The sequence below is a fragment of the Boleophthalmus pectinirostris genome, unplaced genomic scaffold, assembly GCF_026225935.1.
Source record: "Boleophthalmus pectinirostris isolate CB_2022bp ecotype Guang Dong unplaced genomic scaffold, ASM2622593v1 HiC_scaffold_12, whole genome shotgun sequence".
Classification (NCBI taxonomy): domain Eukaryota; kingdom Metazoa; phylum Chordata; class Actinopteri; order Gobiiformes; family Gobiidae; genus Boleophthalmus; species Boleophthalmus pectinirostris.
The window spans coordinates 1,856,001-1,868,596 of NW_026571018.1; the positions used below are offsets into that span (position 1 = coordinate 1,856,001).

At 43.7% G+C, this 12,596-nt stretch overlaps 1 protein-coding gene across 3 annotated transcripts in view; it reads left to right on the forward strand.

Annotated features, from left to right (window-relative positions):
- Positions 1 to 11,039, forward strand: part of csf1rb (colony stimulating factor 1 receptor, b) — a 20,843-nt gene extending 9,804 nt beyond the window's left edge. For 2 of the 3 annotated variants that reach the window (XM_055149035.1, XM_020941064.2), the window contains exons 8-22: positions 1,095 to 1,203; positions 1,390 to 1,583; positions 2,400 to 2,500; positions 2,767 to 2,893; positions 3,594 to 3,698; positions 5,058 to 5,168; positions 5,289 to 5,430; positions 5,504 to 5,607; positions 7,586 to 7,668; positions 8,985 to 9,107; positions 9,403 to 9,514; positions 9,601 to 9,700; positions 10,390 to 10,516; positions 10,589 to 10,697; positions 10,774 to 11,039. In XM_055149035.1, the coding sequence (XP_055005010.1) occupies positions 1,095 to 1,203; positions 1,390 to 1,583; positions 2,400 to 2,500; positions 2,767 to 2,893; positions 3,594 to 3,698; positions 5,058 to 5,168; positions 5,289 to 5,430; positions 5,504 to 5,607; positions 7,586 to 7,668; positions 8,985 to 9,107; positions 9,403 to 9,514; positions 9,601 to 9,700; positions 10,390 to 10,516; positions 10,589 to 10,697; positions 10,774 to 10,832 (1,706 nt within the window). In that variant the 3' untranslated portion in view covers positions 10,833 to 11,039. The remainder of the gene's footprint in view (positions 1 to 1,094; positions 1,204 to 1,389; positions 1,584 to 2,399; positions 2,501 to 2,766; positions 2,894 to 3,593; positions 3,699 to 5,057; positions 5,169 to 5,288; positions 5,431 to 5,503; positions 5,608 to 7,585; positions 7,669 to 8,984; positions 9,108 to 9,402; positions 9,515 to 9,600; positions 9,701 to 10,389; positions 10,517 to 10,588; positions 10,698 to 10,773) is intronic. The other variant, XM_055149036.1, reaches the window with a different exon arrangement.
- Positions 11,040 to 12,596: the final 1,557 nt, after the last annotated feature.

Genomic DNA, 12,596 nt, shown 5'->3' on the forward strand with positions numbered 1-12,596 from the left:
CCTGTCTGTGAGTCTGCACCTGTCTGTGAGTCTGCTCCTGTCTGTGAGTCTGCACCTGTCTGCAACTGTCTGTGAGTCTGCACCTGTCTGCTCCTGTCTGTGAGTCTGCACCTGTCTGTGAGTCTGCACCTGTCTGTGAGTCTGCACCTATCTGCTCCTGTCTGTGAGTCTGCACCTGTCTGTAAATCTGCTCCTGTCTGTGAGTCTGCTCCTGTCTGTGAGTCTGCACCTGTCTGTGAGTCTGCACCTGTCTGCTCCTGTCTGTGAGTCTGCTCCTGTCTGTGAGTCTGCACCTGTCTGTGAGTCTGCACCTGTCTGTGAGTCTGCACCTGTCTGCACCTGTCATTGAGTCTGCACCTGTCTGCACCTGTCTGCGAGTCTGCTCCTGTCTGCTCCTGTCTGTGAGTCTGCACCTGTCTGTAAGTCTGCTCCTGTCTGTGAGTCTGCACCTGTCTGCTCCTGTCTGTGAGTCTGCTCCTGTCTGTGAGTCTGCACCTGTCTGTGAGTCTGCACCTGTCTGCTCCTGTCTGTGAGTCTGCACCTGTCTGTGAGTCTGCACCTGTGTGCACCTGTCTGTGAGTCTGCACCTATCTGTGAGTCTGCACCTGTCTGTGAGTCTGCACCTGTCGGTGAGTCTGCACCTGTCTGCTCCTGTCTGTGAGTCTGCTCCTGTCTGTTAGTCTGCTCCTGTCTGTGAGTCTGCACCTGTCTGTTAGTATGCACCTGTCTGCACCTGTCTATTCAGGGCAGGGCATCTGTAGTTGGTGTAGATGTTTTTAAAAAGCTCAAAAACTCAACTGAAAATGTCCACGTGTCTCCGCCCCCTCAGGTTTTGCCCCGCCCCCTCCGGTTTTGGGCTCTGACTGAATGTTCCTTATTCTGTTTTTATCTTTTGTTTGTGAGAAACATTATATAAACTTTACTTACTTAGTAGTCATAGTAGTAGCAGTAGTAGTAGCTGTAGTACTAGTATAGTAGTAGCTGTAGTAGTAGTAGTAGTAGTAGTAGTAGTAGTAGTAGTAGTAGTAGTACGTGCTCCTCTGGCTGTGATTGGTCGGTTTAAACCTGTGCTGCTCTCTGATTGGTTCCTTCAGACCCTCCGGAGGCTGAGGTCTTGAGGTTGGACTCGGGTCTGGTCTGTCGAGGGTCCGGGTTTCCTCTGCCCTCCCTCACCTGGACCTCCTGCCCCGGACTCACCGACAGGTACCAGAAAAGGACTAAGACCAAGACCAGGACTAAGAACAGACCAGGACCAAGACCAGGAACAAAGACCAGGACCAAGAACAGACCAGGACCAAGACAAAGACCAGGACCAAGATCAGGACCAAGACCAAGATCAGACCTGGACTAGAGCAGGACTAAAGCAGGTCTAACCTGGGTCTGTTCCAGGTGTGAGGACGGGGAGCTGATGGACTCGGAGGGCTCGACTGACGGAGACGTAGATGATTCTGAGGACCTGATTGAAGACACGGAGGAGTCAGTGGAGCGACCTCTGACCCTGCCCTCGTCGCCCGCCGATGACATCACTGTGGTGTGCTCAGCCGAGAACCACATGGGGCAAACGCGACGCCTCCTGCAGCTCCGTGAGTGCACCTGCCGCCTACAGGGGGCGCTCTCTACCGCCTACAGGGGGCGCTCTCTACCGCCTACAGGGGGCGCTCTCTACCGCCTACAGGGGGCACTCTTAATGACTCACTTTATTGTATCAAAGTTTCACACAAAAAAATTCTACACACATATATTCTTTGGTGACATGTTAAATTAGGCACAATATTTACGTTGTTTTGTTTTATCTCCATTTAACTTAACAAAGTTTAGAAAAAAAAAAATATATTTTTTTAAATTTAATATTGGAAGAGGCTGAATTTTGTATTTATTTTTTTACACTAAAACAGAAAAATGAAGTTATAAACACTTCTCCCATTTTATTGTTTTTCATTCTTAATTGAAATTCAAATAAATGAACAGTACATGGACCACAGAGGAACGACAAATTTAAAATTCTGCGTACAGTTTTCAGGGTAAATATAAAAATAAGTATAGCAGGTGTCCCAGGCAGAATTAATATACTTTTTTTTTTTTTTTTTTTTTAAATTAAATTAATTAATTTATTTTTTATTTATTTTTTATTTTATTTATTTATTTTTTATTATTATTATTATTATTTATTTATTTATTTATTTTTGGTGGGTTTGGAGTATAAACTGATTCTCCTCAGAATGATTTGACTGAAAATAAGTGGGTTACAGTTTTCTACTCATGTCTGATAGTTCTTTTATCAGAAGCTGGAAAATTCATTTTAAACCCCAGGCCCCCCTCAGCCCGTCTGACGTCAGCGGGTGAAAGTGAAATTGCTCAGGTTCAGGTTCTGGTTCAGTGTCTGTGTTGTGTATTTCCAGGTGAGCAGTCGTCCCTCTTCCGGCCGCTCCTGATCGGGTCGTTCTGTGTGGGGGCGGTGCTGCTGCTGCTCCTGGTGGTGGCGCTGTGGAAGTGGAGACAGGTGACTCCGCCCCTTTGGTCCCCTTTAAATGTTTCACATTAAATCAGAGCTATTCTTCAAACTGGTCTCCTCAGATCCTCCTCAGAGTCTGAGTCTGGAGTCTGGAGTTTGGAGTCTGAGTCTGAGTCTGAGTCTGGGTCTGGAGTCTGGGTCTGAATCTGACTCTGAATCTGAGTCTGAATCTGAGTCTGAATCTGAGTCTGGGTCTGAGTCTGAATCTGAGTCTGGGTCTTGGTCTAAGTCTAAGTCTGGGTCTGAATCCACAGAAGCCGCGGTTCGAGATCCGGTGGAAAATCATCGACAGTTTTGACGGGAACAGTTACACGTTCGTGGATCCATCTCTGCTGCCGTACGACCAGCGCTGGGAGTTCCCCCGAGACCGACTCCGACTCGGTAAGAACCCGACCAGAACCTAACCAGGACTACACCAGAACCTGACCAGAACACAACCAGAACATGACCAGGATCCAACCAGAACCAGACCAGAACATGACCAAAACCAAACCAGGACCCCGACCAGGACTGCACCAAGACTCCACCAGGACCCCAACAAGGATCCGACCAGGATTCTGACCAGGACTCCACCAGGACTACAAAAGGAATAAAGGTCTAGTCCTGGACTAGACCAGAACTATATCAGAACATGATACAAACCGAACCATGACCTTGACCAGCACTCTGACCAGAACCCGACCAGGACCCCAACCAGAACACGACCAGCACACCAACTAGGATCTGACCAGGACTCTGACTGTGACTCCACCAAGACTCCACTAGGACCCAGACCAGAACACGACCAGGACCCGATTAGGACTCTACAAGGACTACAGGACTGGACCAGAACTAGACCAGGACTAAACCAGAACTACAGTCTGTGTGGGTTAGTGTTACAGTGTTCAGCTCCAAATGAAGCTCATCGAGGGCAGCAGTTATAGCACTGACCCGAAACCAGGTCTGCTGCCTTGTCCCTTAGCAACGCTGTCAATCAAACCTGTTACTATGTTTACCTTTAGTTCGATCGGAAAGATCGGAAATTCTCCAAGTGTTTCCGGTGAAGCTGAGTTGGGTTTAAACTGTGTTTTTGTTCTGACAGGAGCCGTTCTCGGGTCCGGAGCTTTCGGCAGAGTTGTGGCGGCGACTGCTTTGGGTCTGAACCCCGACGAAGACCAGATGACCGTCGCTGTGAAGATGCTCAAACGTGAGTGAGAGAAGGAGAGAGGAGGAGGAGAGAGGAAGAGGAGAGGAGGAGAGAGAGGAGAGGATGTGTTGTGAGCAGTGGTGGCTGGTTTGTGACACGAGTTGGTTGTAAAACTTGTCTTAATCTCATTTCCCACTGAAATCTGAAAGTGACACTGGTCCATATTAGCACCAGAGCACCAGGTGGACTTAAGCCCTCAGCTATGCCCAGGTCAAACTTTTACGCCCAGAAACGAGCGGACAGAGGCTGAACAGAGCAGTGAGTGACTGCCCTGCGTCCTGGTGGGGGGTCTGTGTCAGTGTGTCTCTGCTCTGGGTCTCTCCTCGCTCTCTCCTGTGTGGAGGTTTGTGGAGAGCCGTAGGATTTCACAACAGCCAGATGCTTAATGCCTCTTTTCTTGCTTGGCACAAGGGTCCCGCTGAAGAGAAAAGATGTTACTCCCTTAAAACTGTTCCTCAGACACACTTTGACTTGAAGTTGAACTCGTCATAACTGTACAGCTCACAGTTCTGTTGTTCTCCGTTCATGAGCCTGTAGCAGTGACATGGCGTTGGTGCAAAGTTGGGGCTGGGTGGGACAGAGCAGCTGAATCACAATAGGTCCGGTGTGTGATAATGTTTATTCAGACCAATCACTTGATTTCATGACGGCCCCACCCTGCGCCTCAAGACGTATTTTAGGTTAATGTAAAGTCATGGGCAGAAAATGACGTCACATTTTCTCAAATCTTCAGGCTCTTCCATAAACCTCCATTAAGTCACTTCAACTCACTGAACTCAAATTCCAAACACACGACTCAAATAAAGTGACATGAGCACATTTAACATGATAAAAATATGTCTATGTAGATACACATTCAATTTTAAACAAAATATTAAACATATCGCCTAATACTATATACATATATATATATATATATATATATATATATATATATATATATATATATATATAAATATAAATATGATGTGTTGTTGTGTTGTTGTAGATGATGTGTTGTGTTGTTGTGTTGTTGTAGATGATGTGTTGTGTTGATGTGTTGTGTTGTTGTAGATGATGTGCTGTGTTGTTGTGTTGATGTGTTGTTGATGTGTTGTGTTGATGTGTTGATGTGTTGTGTTGTTGTAGATGATGTGCTGTGTTGTTGTGTTTATGTGTTGTGTTGTTGTGTTGTTGTAGATGATGTGTTGTGTTGATGTGTTGTGTTGTTGTAGATGATGTGTTGTGTTGATGTGTTGATGTGTTGTTGTAGATGATGTGTTGTGTTGATGTGTTGTGTTGTTGTAGATGATGTGCTGTGTTGTTGTGTTGATGTGTTGATGTGTTGTGTTGATGTGTTGTGTTGTTGTGTTGTTGTAGATGATGCTTTGTCTGAGGAGCGAGAGGCTTTAATGTCGGAGCTGAAGATCTTGAGTCACATCGGCTTCCACCAGAACATCGTGAACCTGCTGGGAGCCTGCACCACCGGAGGTAAGACCGGGTCTAGACCGGGTTTAGTCCTGTTTTAGTCCTGATTTAGTCCTGGTTCAGTCCTGATTTAATCCTGGTTTAGTCCTAGTTCAGTCCTGGTTTAGTCCTGGTTTTGTTCAGGTCCCATGTTGATGATCACGGAGTACTGTCGTCACGGCGACCTGCTCAACTTCCTGCGGACCAGGGCGCATCACTTCCTGTCGGAGCAGGAAGTGCTCTACAGGAACACCAGGCCCCACCTGACCAAGGAGAGGCCGCGCAGGTGAGTCCCGGCCAATCAGAGGCCAGAGTCAGCTCCTCTTTGTGATGTCACAGCGTGTGCTCTCCTCCCACAGCGACAGTGGCATTTCCTGCGGCTCCGACTACCAGGAGATGAAGCCCCTGGGACCGAGACCGAGACCGGGACTGGGATCTGGACCGAGTCTGGAGCCAGTCTCAGGTAAACCAACAGGAAGTGAGCACGGGCGCTATCCGGCTCCACCGACTGTGGCTCCAGCTCAGTCTGTGTAAAAGCGTAGCCCCTCCCTCTGACCTTGACTCTCCGTGACCCTGGGCCTTTCATTTCAACATTCATACACCAATGTAACAGACCAATCAGACGCCTTCTCTCCCCGAGGCCCCTCCCACTGGCCTGAGCAACAGGTTTGATTGACAGCGTTGCTAAGAGCCAAACCAGCGGTGCAGATGGTTACATAATTCTGATTAAATATAATTTAATTCATAAAATCCCGTTTGTTAAGTGAGAGGTGCAGAAGACAATCAGACTGAGCTGCACTTTCTTGTTCTTGTGGTTTTACAGAAACATCACGTCTTGGTCTCTTTGCAGTGGAAGGTGTTTCTTGGTGAACAGCTGGAGCCTTTCACTTTGGCGTTGACTTTTTAAATTCATAATCAAGGTTGAGCGACGGATCGGGGTTTTGTTTTGTTGTCGCTCCACATACAAAATGTTCTCTGTAAACTCGGGATGATTTCTTAGGCAGACAAATGTTTCCTTTTTGGTTCTTCCTGTGAATCAGTCCTGCCCATCACCTTCACCTTTCACTATTTTTCAGTTCCGTTGGGAAGAGAAACAGTTTGAGTTTGAGGTTTGAGTCACACACATCTGATTCACTTTTGCATTTATGGAGTTCACAAACACATTTCTCGAGTCGTTTTCCGCTGTTAGGATCCAACAACCACACAATTACAATGTCCAAATCCCAAAACTAAAAACAATATCAGAACCAGAAACAAAAGTGATATGGTTCAAAAGACTTGAAAAGATTGACTTTGTCAATAGACACATCCCACTGGGAAAACAAACATGGCGGTTTGATGCTCACTTTTTTGGAAAATCCTTCCCAGTATGAATTGCGTGATGACCGGAAGTTTGAAATTCTTGATGCATCTATTTTAGTTTTACATCAAATTTAGAAGCATTTTGCATTGTGAAGAAACGTTGAAAAATATGTTCATAAAATAGAAAAATTGAATCGAAAACAACAGAAAGTAGAGCATTCTGTTTTAGGGAGTGTGACAAAGAGGGCCTTTGTCCCCATTTTTCACCTTAGTTCAGTTACATCTATCTATATCAACTAAACAGCTAAATAATAACTATCCCAGGTTTGTTTTATTTAGTCTTTGTTTAATTGATCACATTCACACAGTTACTTTAAATTCATTTTATTTGGTTATATCCCTTCATTTTTGTTTAAACTTACCACCTTACCTGTGACTCCACATGGTCTGGGAACAAAAGAGGGGGCGTGTCCTTTGGCAGCCATATTTATAGGCTCAGGGGGAGGTGTTGGCCCAGACCATGTGGAGGGAAGCCTCGGAAATGGTTCTCTTTGTTTTATCAAATGGGTTATTAGAATTTTGGTTTCAGTGTATCTAGTTAAGTTGGACACTGTTCAGTTTAAAAGGGGGATTAGGCTTCAGAAAATAATTTAAGGCAGCACACCAGTAAGGAAAGGAAATTGCTACAGTTTTCCCCGTAAGTTGGTGTGAACCCAGGGGGAGGGACTTCCTCTCGAGGGGTATATAAGTAGAGGCAGTTTAATCAGTAGGTAGGTCACCATCAATGCAGCCAGGTGCCTGTGGGTATTTTCTTTTGTTGCGTTATTTTCGGTTGCTTTTGTTTAGTTAAGCACAGTTCTTTTTTGTAAATATGTATATAATTTTGCCCACGACTTGGAAGGATCCAATAAAGAATTTGGTTTGGTGAAGGACAACTTTGCACTGGACTCTCATTTTGACCACTTGGGCCAGCTTCCCCACAGGGAGTCACATCACACTGGAGAATTCTGTCAAAAAATCTGAAACAATTTATATTTACAGAAGTTTCAACATGATTTCAACTAAATAAATTTGTTTTCTCATCATTCAGATCATGGATGCTTTAATGGTACTTGTTTCTGTTGTGATGTTCTCCTCAGACGTTCCTGGCCTCTCGCTCGTGGACCTCATGAGGTTTTCTCTGGAGGTCGCTCAGGGGCTCGACTTCCTCTCCTCCAAAAACGTAAGAAACTCTGAAGCCGAAGGTTCGATCTCCACTACTCCTCCCATTGTCTCCAGTGCACATAAGTCGACTTTTCAGATCTTTCTCCATGTTCCAGTTGTTTCGTCTCACTGACCTTCTGAAGTTGTATTTGGAGTCATTCATGTTTGAGAATCTTTAATTGTTTATTTTCAAGAGCCACATTTTCTTTTCTTTCTGTCACGTTCTTACATTCATCAAAAACCTTCCTAAAGAGGTTTTAGAACATCCATGTGTCTCTGAGTAATCTAGTGATCTCTCCTGGGACCTATTCAAACCCTGTACGAGGGTACACAAGTCCATGCCCCCCCACGCTCCCACACGACAACTCTCCATAAACACACAAAAACATGAGACTGAACACAGCGACTGGACAAATCTGAAGTGACAAGCAGGAGTTGTTGTGATCGCGCTCTGAAGGGGGAGTGACTTAGTCCTGTTCAGTGTTTTTACAGTGTTGATTTTATAGTGTAGTTTTTTTTTTTTTTTTTTACAATGTTGTGTGTTTTTTTTACAGTGTTGTGTTTTTTTTTACAGTGCTGTGTGTGTGTGTGTGTGTGTGTGTTTTACAGTGTTGTTGTTGTTGTTTTTTACAGTGTTGTGTTTTTTTTTACAGTGTTGTGTTTTTTTTACAGTGTTGTGTTTTTTTTTTAGTGTTGTGTTTTTTTACAGTGTTGTGTTTTTTACAGTGTTGTGTTTTTTTTACAGTGTTGTGTTTTTTTTACAGTGTTGTGTTTTTTTTACAGTGTTGTGTGTTTTTTTTACAGTATTGTGTTTTTTTACAGTATTGTGTTTTTTTACAGTGTTGTTTTTTTACAGTGTTGTGTGTTTTTTAGTGTTGTGGTTTTTTTTTAGTGTTGTGTTTTTTACAGTGTTGTGTGTTTTTTTAGTGTTGTGTTTTTTTTTTAGTGTTTTTTTTACAGTGTTGTGTGTTTTTTTACAGTGTTGTGTGTTTTTTTACAGTGTTGTGTTTTTTACAGTGTTGTCGTTTTTTTACAGTGTTGTGTTTTTTTACAGTGTTGTGCGTTTTTTTTATAGTGTTGTGTTTTTTTACAGTGTTGTGTTTTTTTACAGTGTTGTGTGTTTTTTTTACAGTGTTGTGTTTTTTTTACAGTGTTGTTTTTTTACAGTGTTGTGTGTTTATTTTACAGTATTGTGTTTTTTTTACAGTGTTGTGTTTTTTTTTTACAGTGTTGTGTTTTTTTTTTTACAGTGTTTTTTTTTTGCAGTGTTGTGGGTTTTTTTTACAGTGCTGTGCGTGTGTTTTTTTTTACAGTGTTGTGTGTGTTTTTTTACAGTGCATTCATCGGGACGTGGCGGCGAGAAACGTTCTTTTGACCGAACACTGCGTCGCCAAAATCTGTGACTTCGGTTTGGCCCGAGACATTTGCAACGACGACAGCTACATCGTCAAGGGCAACGTACGACTTTACTCTTAATCCTGATAAATGTCCCGCAGTGGAGCTTTAATCTGTCCTACTGCGAGGAAACACAAACACTTCCTCCAGCTGCTTCGCATGTGTGCAGTACTTATGCAGTACTTGTACCGTAGTAGTGCAGTACTTATGCAGTACTTGTCCTGTAGTAGTGCAGTACTTATGCAGTACTTGTCCTGTAGTAGTGCAGTACTTATGCAGTACTTGTCCTGTAGTAGTGCAGTACTTATGCAGTACTTGTCCTGTAGTAGTGCAGTACTTATGCAGTACTTGTCCTCAGGCGCGTCTCCCGGTGAAGTGGATGTCTCCAGAGAGTATCTTCCTCTGTGTTTACACGACTCAGAGCGACGTGTGGTCCTACGGAGTCCTGCTCTGGGAGATCTACTCTATGGGTCAGTACTAATACTACTACTGTAGTACTACAGTACTATATACAGTAGTCCAGTACTACAGTAGTCCTTGTCTCTTCTTGTTCCAGGTCGTAGTCCGTACCCAAACATGGCCGTGGACTCTCAGTTCTACAGGAGGATTAAAGATGGAGTCCACATGGAGCGACCGGACTTTGCTCCTGAAGAAATGTGAGTCTGACACAAACAAAAACAAAAAGAGACAAGAGTCAGAACGAAAAACCCAGACTGAAACACGACTTTTTATTTAACGCTGCATCTGAACGCATCATCACACACGAGTGTTAAACACACGAGTGTAACACACACGAGAGTAAAACACACGCGTGTTAAACACACGAGAGTAAAACACACGGGTGTAACACGCACGGGTGTAACACACACGAGTGTTAAACACACACGGGTGTAACACACACGAGTGTTAAACACACACGGGTGTAACACACATGAGTGTTAAACACACGAGCGTTAAACACACGAATGTTAAACACACGAGCGTTAAACACACGAGCGTAACACACACGAGTGTAACACACACGAGCGTAACACACACGAGCGTTAAACACACGAGCGTAACACACGAGCGTAACACACACGAGCGTAACACACACGAGCGTAACACACACGAGCGTTAAACACACGAGCGTAACACACACGAACACACACGAGCGTAACACACACAAGCGTAACACACGGGTGTAACACACACAGGTGTAACACACACGCGCGTAACACACACGAGTGTTAAACACACACAAGTGTAACACACACGGGTGTAACACACACGGGTGTAACACACACGGGTGTTATACGAGTGTTTGGTTTTATTTGTGCGTTTGTTTTATTCGTGTGTTTTTCAGGTATGATCTGATGAGGTGCTGCTGGGACCTGGAGCCGACTCGACGACCGACCTTTAACGCCATTGGTCAGATCATCTCCGGGCTCCTCCCCTCCTCCAATCACACGCCGCCTCCTCAGAGCTCGCAGGTAACGCGCCAATCAGCACTGAGCGCTCGAACCTCCTCAAAATCCTCAGTTTAAACTCTGAACTTTCCAAAGGTGATTTACTCCAACGTGAATGAGAATGAAGACACTACAGACGAAGACAAACCCAACCACACCCAGCACGCCCAGCACGCCCAGCACGCCCAGCACGCCCAGCACGCCCGTGAGTCCGGGGACAGACCTGGTTTAGTTCTGGTTTAGTCCTGGTTCAGATCTGGTTCACTCTGTTTTTGTTCCAGATGGAGGTTCTGAAGTGAAGCAGGAGGAACCACAGAGGAACATCTACCAGCTCTCCTGAGTCTCAGACCTGGTTTAGTCCTTGTTCAGACCTGGTTCAGACCTGGTTCAGACCTGGTTTAGTCCTTGTTCAGACCTGGTTCAGACCTGGTTTAGTCCTGTGATGGTTTCTCTTTGTACCCGTGACCCAGTTTTATTTGGATTTGAACAGTAACTATTTTTGTTGTGATTGTTTCTTCTGATTGTAATAAATTCACTGTGAACGTTTCTCCTCTTGTTTTCCTTACGAGTTTGTGGATCTTAACGACTCATGATACTTGTCAATTAGACTCAGGTCGACTTGAACGACACGAGCAACTTCAGCAGAGTCCAGCTCCATTTCCCAGGCCGTTCCGCTCATTCCCGAATCCTCCCAGATCCGTCTCTAGTTCCTCGGTTTTGTTTCTTCCAGTATTTTTTTGTTTGGGTTTTGATTGAGTTTATTATTTTATTCTTACACGTGTTTTGAACTTAAGCTGAACTAAAGTTTTGCTAGGTTTTTTTTTTTTTTAAAGACTAATAAATCTTCAGATCCTTGTACCTGAAGCAGATCTACAACTTTATGTTTTTACCGTATCTTTTGTATAAACGTAACATTTACTCGCTCAGTTCAAGATGGTCAGTTTCTGTGGTTTTACCGAGGAAGATGAGCTTATTTTAAATTGAATGTTACGACAAATTTTAGATTTGAGGAACTGAGTGATTCATGGCCTCAGCTTCACAACATCATCAAGTTCTTAGAATGAATATTAAAGTTAAGCGTAATTTCCTGAGCCTCGTTACATGAAAGAGGAATTTACTGAACACGACACTGAGGAACGACTCCAGCTTCAGCTTCAGCCTCTCAGATTCACTTCAGTCACATTTTTCAAACAGTTTCTGAGATTTTCCGAGTAAATTTGACTTTAAAAAAAAAGATTTGACACTACAGGAGTTTGTTTGTGTGATACAGGAGCTTAAAGCTGCACTGTGGAACTTCTCTGGTGGAGGGTCCATGTTTCTATGGAGACATCAGTGCTCTGTCTGGAATGTTCCACAGTGTGACTTTAAACAGCTCGACTTTACATTTATTCAATTACAGGTGATTTTAAAACTCAAAAATACCTAAAAAAACAAACAAAAAAACAACAACATTGTGACTGTGAGTGGGGTCGCCTCTCCTGGAACCTGGAACTTGGTCTGGTTTTGTCTCCATGGAAATAGAAAGGTTTAATGCTGTACTGTGGAACATTCTAGACAAAACAATATTTCATTAAATATTTCAAGCGTCTGATGGAGCCTCCAGCAGAAAAGTGACAAAGTTCAGCTTTAAACAGACCTGCTCTTTTTCCGCTTCTGTTTTTTTTGTCACGACTCGAGGGGATTTCACGTCTGCTTCATCAGAGCAGAATTATCTGCATCAGGTTTCTCTGAAAAGACTTTCTGTGTAAAACTCAAATGTTTCACAATATGAACTCCTGAGATCATTTAAGATTGAAGTTTTGAGCTGTTTTAAACATGTGTGAATAAAACACACTGTAAATATAAACTGTGACGAGGAAACACATGAAAACACAGATCTGAATAATGTGGCACATCCTGTTGGTTCCACCCTTATCATCAGAGGTCCCACTAGTCAGAAAATCATGACCTCTTCTGTTGGTTTGTCAGCAACATTTCTCTTGAACAATTGAATGTATATTTGATGAAAGCAACAGGGAATAATCCCTGGACATCAGGGAAGAATTAATAAACTTTTGGATGTTACCAATTAAAAATGGCTGCAACATCAACATTTTTAAAGATA